General features: G+C 35.9%; 1 protein-coding gene across 3 annotated transcripts in view; it reads left to right on the forward strand.

Annotated features, from left to right (window-relative positions):
* lrrfip1a (leucine rich repeat (in FLII) interacting protein 1a) overlaps positions 1 to 2716 on the forward strand; it is a 44083-nt gene extending 41367 nt beyond the window's left edge. For all 3 annotated transcript variants that reach the window (XM_055216180.2, XM_055216182.2, XM_055216181.2), the window contains 5 exons: positions 933 to 982; positions 1061 to 1181; positions 1317 to 1396; positions 1482 to 1586; positions 1670 to 2716. In XM_055216180.2, the coding sequence (XP_055072155.2) occupies positions 933 to 982; positions 1061 to 1181; positions 1317 to 1396; positions 1482 to 1586; positions 1670 to 1771 (458 nt within the window). In that variant the 3' untranslated portion in view covers positions 1772 to 2716. The remainder of the gene's footprint in view (positions 1 to 932; positions 983 to 1060; positions 1182 to 1316; positions 1397 to 1481; positions 1587 to 1669) is intronic.
* The last annotated feature ends 7646 nt before the right edge of the window (positions 2717 to 10362 follow it).

The following is a 10362-nucleotide window of genomic DNA, read 5'->3' on the forward strand; positions in this document are numbered from 1 at the left end:
TGGGTCCCCAGTGCTTCTATCAACCTAGAAAATTTAACAAAGATCAACCCAGTAACTTAGTTTTGGTAAACCATTCTCTGCAAGCATGTGGAAAAAATAGGTAGTTGAAATTTGGCTCTCCTTATGATGTCATAAGGAGCTCTTATTATAATAAAACCGCCTTCTTAATCTGCACTATCCAACCACAGCACTGCCATTTAGTGCAGAGAAAAAGAGGGAGAAAATTATTCACAGCACAATCAAGTTTCAATTTCAACAAAACCATCATCATTGTGATCAGTGTTTGCACTTCATCCACTCATTTGCATTTTAAAGGACACACCCAAAATGGCACATTTTTGCTCACAGCTACAAAGTGGCAATTTTAACATGCTATTATAAATTATTTATATGGTATTTTGAGCTAAAACTTCACATATGTGCTCTGGGGACACCAAAGATTTATTTGACATCTTTAAAAAAGTCTTGTGACGTGGCCCCTTTAAAAAAAAGTCTTAATGCACTCAATACTTGCAAACACATACTGCATGTAATAGATATATAGATTGAGTGCCTTTGCCTGATAAGTTACACAGCCACACAAGGCACAGGCCTTGGAGATTTAAGTTCACTGAAGTTTTTTGCATGTTTATCCCTCATCATCCTTCACATCCCAGAATAGGATAGCATCACTTTTGCATGCACTGACTCCTCCCCCTCCATGCCTCTGGCTCCTCCCATCCCGGTATGTGAAAATCTCCTGTCTAACCTTGGAACGTGTTTTATTTAACCACTAAAATGTGATATTTAAAATAGCAGATGAAGTTTTAGATGTGTTTTAATATAATATTAGAAAAGTGTTAATAACTATTGTTAATGTACAATTACATTCTTATAATATTTTGTGACATTGATGATGATTCAACCCATTAACCTCTGGATCTGCTTTTTAGAAATTCGATTACGAAAACTGGTTGATGAAAGGGAAAACTTAATAGAGCAGGTGAGTTGTTGGTATTTACTTGCTGTACGCATTCTAAACCTTTAGTTTACAAACTTGTTTTTATATTCATCTATTCAGGTTAAGCGATTGAAAGGTGAGCTCGAGCAGAAGAAACCAAAGAATGGTGTGCAGGATGCCTCCAGTCCAGATGGAGATGTGCAGGAGAATGGTGCTGACTCCAACATCATGGATTTACAAAGTAAGGACACTATCTGCTCTGTCAGGGGACATCATTAATGCATGGAAATGTATAGAATAGGTTTATTTCATATTTTTGTAAGCAAATGACAGACTCTCTGCCTCTATTGTTGAGAAATGTATATGGTTGTTTCAGGGGATGCCAGCAGGCATATCAATGACCTCAAATTTAAGCTTGTCAAATCCGAGCAAGAAGTCACGGCTCTCGAGCAGAATGCAAGTATTTTTTTAATTGTACAATTTTTAAATGTCTTCAGATTGGCCCCATTTAAAATCGTTGTAATTCCAACTCATGTTCTAGGTCACAAGGCTTGAGGGTCAAGTGTCTCGGTACAAAGCTGCATCTGAAAATGCAGAAAAGATAGAGGACGAACTCAAAGCTGAGAAACGCAAACTGCAGCGAGAGGTACAAAACCACATTCACTCAAAACAGCATGGACATAAGCCCTACTGTAAATGTAATAACTTGCCCATTTTCTTTCATGGTAGCTTCGATCTGCGCTCGACAAGATTGAAGAGTTGGAGTCCAGTAACAGCCACCTCTCGAAAAGGATGGAGAAGATAAAAGCCGGTCGGGGAACAACACCCTAGTTGTTTCAGATCGGCCTCATGATCTGTTCATCTCCACTGCCTGTTATTTTCCCAGCTGACAGCCTCAAAAAAGCTTTCTGTATAACCTCACTTATCTTATAAGTTATTAGGACTTTATACAAATCCAGTGTCAACCTTGATACGTCCCACCAATGTGCCAATCTTCTGAGTGTAAAGATTGTGCTGTTCTTTGGAGAAGAGGGATTCTGTGCCTCATAAAATGGTCAAAAGCACAAAAAAATTAGGATAGCAATTGTTCAGATGTTGCTTTGACATCAATAAGTTCTGAAAGCTTAGTATGCAAGGCCGACAAAATACATCTAAAGAAGGATTTGAGAAATGATAGACTGATAAGTTGTGAAACCCTGACTTTAAAGATGAGGGGATTGCACTGAGAAATCCTTCTTTGCTAACACATGGCAGAAGAATATATGTGATTGTGAGATATTTTTTCACTTTCAAATATGATTCAATAACTAGTTGATTTGACTACTAGATGGAATGATATTAATGTCTCACAGCTGGCTTTGCTGTCTGTGCTTTTTCCGACATGTCATGACACATTTTAGGAAGACAGATTTGATATAAACGATGAGAAGCAGATTTGTAGTGATATTGATTGTTGCATTGATGCTGATAATCCAACCACCCAATTGAACCACATAAATGAAGCTTTTCAAGATGCAGGATTGCAAGCTGATTGACTGTGTGTTTAAACATAAAAGTCTCTATGTGAACAAGCCTAGAGGCCCATTTTGTCCGAACTAATTATTACATTTAATTGTGATCAATAGAAAATATTGCTGAAACTGTTATGATTACAAACAACATTTAATATCACCATTTCTGGTCAGAGGCTGCTTCACCTTGTTTACAATGCTTTAAACCATTTAGTTTATGAACTGTAATCTTTGTGCAATAAAATGTTTGTTTTAATTTAAAAAATTGTTCATGTTTTTGTTAACTTAGCACCTAGTTTAATCAATACATAATATATTGCATATTAATACTCTTTTTAGACAATAGAAAATTTCTTTAACCCCGTAGAACAAAAAAGTGAATTCTTTGTTATTGGAACATAATTGTTCCTGCAGGCTGCAACAACATAAGATTTTGTTATGATCTTTCTATATATACACACTTCCTACAGATACAGAGTCATGGCTAATGGGGAAGTCTTTTCTCCCCTAACACCTATTCCCAATCTTCCATCTCTTTATATTTCAAAGTACTGTATAGAAACTTGTCCGCAAATACTTACATCTTGAGCCATCACTCAATGGCTTTTTGCTCATACACCATACCTTCTTTGCTTTTTACTAGATTAACAAATGTATTTCATGACAATGGGCATATCAATGTGTGATCTATGTTTAACAAATACAACCTTATTGTTAAGTGTTACTGTTTGCAACTATTTGTTACAAAAAATATGAGGGGGTGCCCTATTTTCCTGCCCCCCATAATGTCATAACATTGTCTCACTTATGAACAACCCCATTCCACCCTGAGTTTCCACAGCTTTTTAACCTAACCCCAAACATGAAGAAATTGTAGCCATGAAAAATGGCAAACATCCCACAAGAACAAAACAACATAAAAGAGAAGACTAAATATATGTTTGTAATTTTTTGCAACTTTTCCTGAAATCACAATACAGTTTTCATTTGCAAAATTTCACTAGCTTGTTCATATCTGAAATATTCTTAGTTGCTAAAATGTGTTGTTTAAGAAAAGCACAATGATTTAATAATTTTTATTTATTTTATTATTATTTCATTTTAAAGTTTGAGAAGATTCAGTATTGCATTGGGAGCCAATCTTGCAAATATGGTAAGGAGTGTCACTTTCCGCCAGACGCTAGAGGTATTCAGTCATTCACACATCAGATTCTGGAAGTAATGTGTAAAAATATCATATTTATTTTATAATACGTTTTACACAAGCATGCAATAATGTGTTCCTTAGAATGATGAATAAAGGTTTTTGTTACTGGTTTTTAAAAATGTATCTTGTTTACCAACAGTGAGACCTTTCAGTTTCGTTTTGAATGTATGCCATATGTTGTTTGATAGGTTTGTTTTATGTGGTAAATAACGTCTTTGTGTCCCTTCACTATCAAATAGTAATCTAATAATTTCACTGAAGTGTTCTAGTTCTGTAAAAAAAAATCTGTAGAAATTACATTGTTACTTGCAGCTCGTTGCCCGTAACTTACTGTAAATATAAATTTATGTTATTATTTACTGGCAAGAGTTTGTTCCAAGTTAAATAAATATTAAATATTAACAAGTCTTTATCTTTACAGAATAAAACACAGCCTCATGCAAAACATTGGGAACCAGAAATCATCATCAACCTTTATCTGTTTTTTGCATCAGATTTTGTTTCCCAGAATGCTTTGCTTGATGCTGTTATTTTAATTTTACCCTGTAAAGACAAAGACTTTTAAATGTTTAATGGTTATTTAACTTTGAACAAAATGTTGCCAGCAAATAACATAAATTTAAATCTACAGTAAGTTACCGGCAACCAGCTGCAAGTAACACTGTAATTTCTACAGAATTTTTTTATTTTGGTTTTCCTTTACCCTTTTTGGAAGATATTAAAAATGGAAATTTGATTTATTATGAGACCTATTCAAATTGATGGAACCAGCTACATATACAATGCAATTTGAAAATAATCAATGTTGATTTTATTTTTATTGTTTTCCAGCCGAATATTTTAGTATTTTAAAGTCATGTTTACCAGATTTCTGAACATATTTTATTATATGTATATAGAATACCTTTGTAATTTAAATGTTTACACAAACCTACACTGTAAAAAAATTCCGTAGAAATTGCAGCTGGGTTGCCGGTAACTTACCCTAGATTTAAATTTATGTTTTTACTGGCAACATTTTGTTGAAAGTTAAATGAACATTAAACATTTACAAGTCTTTGTCTTTACAGAGTAAAACAAAAAAAACAGCATCAAGCAAAACATTCCGGGAAACAAAATCTGAAGCAAAAAACAGAAAAAGGTTGATGATGATTTCTGGTTCCCAGAATGCTTTGCATGAGGCTGTTGTTGTATAGTTTTGTTCTGTAAAGATAAAGACTTGTTAAAATTTAAAATTTATTTAACTTTGGACAGACTCTTGCCAGTAAATAACATAAATGTAAATCTACGGTAAATTATCGGCAACCCAGCTGCAATAACATTGTAATTTCTACGGAATTTTTTACAGTGTATAGTAAATTTAACATAAAGGGGATCATACATTTTCATTCAGAAGGAAATTACTGTCTTCAGTAATACTCAATACAGAGCATCCAATGGATAAAGATTGAGTGCCTGAGTTGAACACTGATAAGTTACACCAGTGGTTCTCAAACTGGGGTTCGGGGCCCCCAGGGGGGCCGTGAGATGGTGCCAGGGGGGCCCCAGTTTTATGATATTTTATAAAATACATTCATTTATCATGAATTCTGTGTAATTAAACATAAAAAATAAGACTACTAACCAACCGCACTACTTTGTATAACTTAATATGTGTTGTTTAATTAAAATGTTACATTTTAGAACAGTTATCTCATATATTTTCTTTGGGGGGGCCGCGAAGGAATGCACCGTACACAACGGGGGCCGTACGCGGAAAAAGTTTGAGAACCACTGAGTTACACAGCCACACGTGGCACAGGCTTCTGATATTTGAGTTCACTGAAGTTTCTGCATGTTTATTCCTCATCATCTTTCAAATCCCAGCATAGGATATAGCATCCACTTTTGCATGCACCTCCATGCCTCTGGCTCCTACCATCCTGGTATATAAAGAAAATCTGTTTAAATTTGGAATGTGTTTTATTTAACCACTAAAATATGATATTTAAAATAGCAGATTATGTTTTTAGATGTGTTTTAATATAATATTAGAAAATTGTAATAACCATTGTTAATGTACAATTAAATTTGTGTGATATTGATGATTCAACACATTGACCTCTGGATCTGCTTTTTAGAAATTTGATTACGAAAACTGGTTGATGAGAGGGGAAATTTTATAGAGCAGGTGAGTTTTTTGCCATTCACTTGCTATACACATTCTAAACCTTTATATTAAGAATCTCCAAGGCACTTGAATGATATAGAAAAAGTTAAAAAGCCTTTATTTCACATGGCTTAATCTTTTAAAATCAGGTGACAAATACTAGCATTCTTTCTTCGACTTTCTAAACCTTTGTTTTTAGTTTACAAGCTTGTTTTATATTCATTTATTTAGGTTAAGCAATTGAAAGGTCAACTCGAGCAGAAGAAACCAAAGAATGGTGTGCAGGATCCCTCCAGATGGAGATGTGCAGGAGAATGGTGCTGACTCCAACATCATGGATTTACAAAGTAAGGACACTGTCTGCTCTGTCAGGGGCAGGGGACATTATAATGCATGTAATGTACAGATTTGTTTTCATAGTTTTGCAAGTAAATATCAGACTCAATTGTTGAGAAATGTATATGCCTGTTTTCAGGGGATGCCAACAGGCAAATTAATGACCTCAAATTTAAGCTTGTCAAATCCAAGCAAGAAGTCACGGCTCTCGAGTAGAACGCAATTTTTTATTGTACAATTTTTAAATGTTTTCAGATTGGCACCATTTGAAATAGTTGTAATTCCAACTCGTGTTCTAGGTCACAAGGCTTGATGGTCAAGTGTCTCGGTACAAAGCTGCATCTGAAAATGCAAAAAAGATAGAGGATGAACTCAGAGAAACGCAAACTGCAGCGAGAGGTACAAAGCACTAGACCTTAAAATAGTTTAAGTAACATGGACATAAGCCCTAAATTTATGGACATTTGATGAATGAATGGTTTACTTACCTAACTTACCTACTACGGTCTGCACTCAACAAGATTGAAAAGTTGGAGGCCAGTAACACCTACCTTTCGAAAAGGATGGAGAAGATTGAGGTCGATGAACAGCAACAACACCTTAGATGTTTCAAATCTGCCTCATGGTCTGTTCACCTCCAGTGCCTGTCTATTTCTCAGCTGGCAGAGTCAGGAGAGCTCTCTGTTTAAGGTCACTTATGCATTTCACAAAATTATGATGACTATAAGCAAACACAATGAGAACACTGATAAAATACATCCCACAATTGTGCCAATCTTCTAAATATAAAGATTATGAACCCAGTCAGGACTTTCTGAACGATGCAGAGGGATTTGAAGTGTGCCTCAAAATTAAGCACAAAAACTGTAGTTTAAAAAATGGAATAGCATCTGTTTGTTTAAATGTTTTGACATGACTGAATTTATGTAAGCTTTAAACTTCTTTCCTTCATTAAGGCAAAGCAAAGGAATGAGAGACGTTTTTCTTCACTTTCAAAGATAGCACTAATTAATATGACAATAGTTGACTAAATCTTTGTTTTTAAAGTCAAATTTTCTGGAATAATACAGAGCTTCACAGCTGGCTTTTGCTGTCTGTGCTTTGTCTAATGAATAGTTTATCAAACATGCTGTTTCCTGCATGCATGTCATGACTGCTTTCAGAAAGACTGATGTGGTAAACATGATAAAGTACAGTGAACATTGAAACTGACAATCCAAACACCTAAATAACCAATAGGAAATCAGGAAGCTGTTCAAGATGCTGGTTTTCAAGCTGAGCAGGAACTTCTTAAGTTAAACATGAAAACTTTCAGTTTATGAAGAATATATACGGTATATATATACAGTATATAGATTTCTTATAGAGTATGGACCCATTTCATACAGAATATGTCAGAAAATTATGGCAAACGTTAATTCCATTTTGACATACCTAAAATCCTAATTCTTTTGGGGGAAAATCTGGATTTTCTAAGGTTTGATTGTGTTTATGGGGTACACTGTACAGTAACGTGTTTATGCTTTGTTTAAAAAACATTATTTATAATATATTTTATCTTAATTCTGCAGCGCTGTTTCCATCCTCATAAAAACAGGCGGTTTAGTATCTGGCTCAATATTCTTAGATTGGTTAGCTGTCCCAGTGTGTTGTGATTGGCTGTTTCGACAAGCCCCTTTGCTGTGTTCCCGGGGGCAGGGTTTATGTCAATTTTGGGGTTTGGGGTTTCACCACCCAGGTTTAGTTGTAGGCAACTGTAGTTTTTTAGAAGTGATTTTTGATAAAGCAACTTTGAGCGTTGTAACTTTGCAGATTTTGTTTATGCTTAAACAGCAACGTTACACACTGCAGTTAAAAAAGTGGATTCAGAATCAACAGGAACAGCACTGCAGTGGTTTAAATCCTACCTTTATGGTAGGACTGAACGAGTTATACTGGGAGACTATGAGTCCAGGCAGCTCCCTGTTACATGTGGTGTTCCGCAGGGGTCGGTTCTAGGACCGATTCTATTTATTCTCTACCTGCTTCCTCTTTGCTCTGTCATCAGCAGACATGGACTGCCCTTCCACTGTTACGCCGATGACTTACAACTTTATATTAAAACTGCCCCAAGCCCCTCCACAGTCTTGTCACGACTCAACACGTTTTCTGGAAATAAAGGCATGGATGGAAAGCAACTTCCTCCAACTAAACTCTGGGAAAACTGAGGCATTACTCATTGGAACCCCCCATCAGATCCACTCTTCTCTAGTATCTCAGTTTACCTTGGACGGCCAAGCCATCACGTTCTCCTCCTCAGTTACAAACCTAGGGGTTAGGTTTGACCCGCAGTTGACCTTCAATGAACACATTAAATATATTTGTAAAACTTCCTTCCACCATCTTCGAAATATCTCAAAACTACGTCCTTTTCTAACTCTTTCGGATGCAGAGAAACTTGTTTCTCACACACTTCCTAACAACTCAATCAGCCTTCTCCCAACAATATTCATGAAGCGTAATTGTAACTGAAAAACTAATGCAGTATAAAATGAGCTGGATGTTTTTTTTTTAATTAATGAAAAAATGAAATTTGTATCTTTTAGCATAGGAAAAGAAGACATATGTAGACATGGATAGGATTATTATGCCCTTGTTGCGTGCTAGGAAAATCATTCACTTTGGTTGGAGAAAGGACCAGAGAGATGTTACCATCAACACAAACATATCTGATGGTGCTCTTTGCACAAATGCAAGAAGTGTATTTGCGGGAGTTGGGAGACATTGGTGATCGAAAATGTTCCCAAACTGGTGAAGTTACATTCAGTTATCTTGTTTTGATTGACAGTAAATTTAGTCTAAGAGTCAATCTGATTGGCTAAGAGCCCTTCCCAGTCGTGCGATATTTTACTAATATCAGAACATTAACCGCTTCACCTTTTGTATCATTCCGCCACCTACTGGTCATTTTAGAATTAGTGAGGGAGGGTTCTTAACACTTGAGCCATAAGGTCACATATCTGTGACTGGAAAAAGCTGCCACCAGAGCGGATAATCACACACACATTTACAGGGAACAAACGCTGTTTTAAACACCTTCCCTAGCTCTGTGAATCCCAATTGGAAGTGATTATCCCTATGCCCTAATCCCTTCGAAGATAAGAGCTCTTTGATGTAAACTTTCTAGGGAGTAGCACAATGTCACATCATGTGGATGTTTAAAATACACTTGGCGAATAAAGCTATGAAAACAATAATTTTTTCTTTACCTGGAGCGTATGTTTGCCGGTGAGATATCACCACTGATATTTATAAGCAGCATGCAGAAACATCTTATTGTCAGGATCCTGTCAGAATCGTGTCTTGTTTTAATGTCTAGTTCATTTTGACAGGGTCCTGACATCCCTGTATACTTGTCTTGTGTCTGTGTGGAGAGTCAAGTGCCCTGTGTTTATGTTTTGTGTACCTTGTGCTCTCCTGTCTTAAGTCTTGACCCTGCCCCCTCGTTTCCTTGTTAATTATTCATTATTGGTTTATTCCCTTCACCTGTTTGTCATTGTTCCCTAGTTTAGTTTTTCCTATTTAATGCCATTGTGTCTGATGTCTTGTGCTGGTTCAGTGTGTATCGTAAGATACCGTCGTGTGTGATCCGTCAGTCTGTCGTGTTTATATTTTTGAGTTCTTGTCATTGTTTGCCCCTTCAAGGGTATTTATGTTTTAAAAAACGTCTTTAAGTTACGAGCTGTCTGCGCTTGGGTTCTATCCATCACCTCACCCTGACACTTATAAAGAAACGACTTATAAAAAAACTGGTTACAATATAAAACACTTAATACACTTTTTTGTTCTAATACTGACAAGAATAAAGTCCAGTAAAAAGAGATTAAATTAAATGAAAAATCAATAGTATATAAATTTTATTAACTTTTACCTCCACCAAAACAACAACAAAAAAGACTCAATTTTAATAAATGAAACAATTTCATGAGACCAAATGCTGCCGGTTTGATCAACCCCCCAAAATCACATTTTGACCATCAAACACGGATACATCAAAGCCAATGGGAAATTATAAGTTTCCAGGATCAGGCTGGGGTCAGTGGGGTAGGTGAACAGTGACGCCCACTGGCCGCGCCTGGATCTCACGTCTGAATCTTTCTAAGCAAATGTTCAAATAGGCGCTATCTTTACTAATCGACTGTAGATTTGAATATTATATATATTCTAGCCTGAACTAATC

The sequence above is a fragment of the Misgurnus anguillicaudatus genome, chromosome 17 (assembly GCF_027580225.2).
Source record: "Misgurnus anguillicaudatus chromosome 17, ASM2758022v2, whole genome shotgun sequence".
In the NCBI taxonomy this organism is placed as follows: domain Eukaryota; kingdom Metazoa; phylum Chordata; class Actinopteri; order Cypriniformes; family Cobitidae; genus Misgurnus; species Misgurnus anguillicaudatus.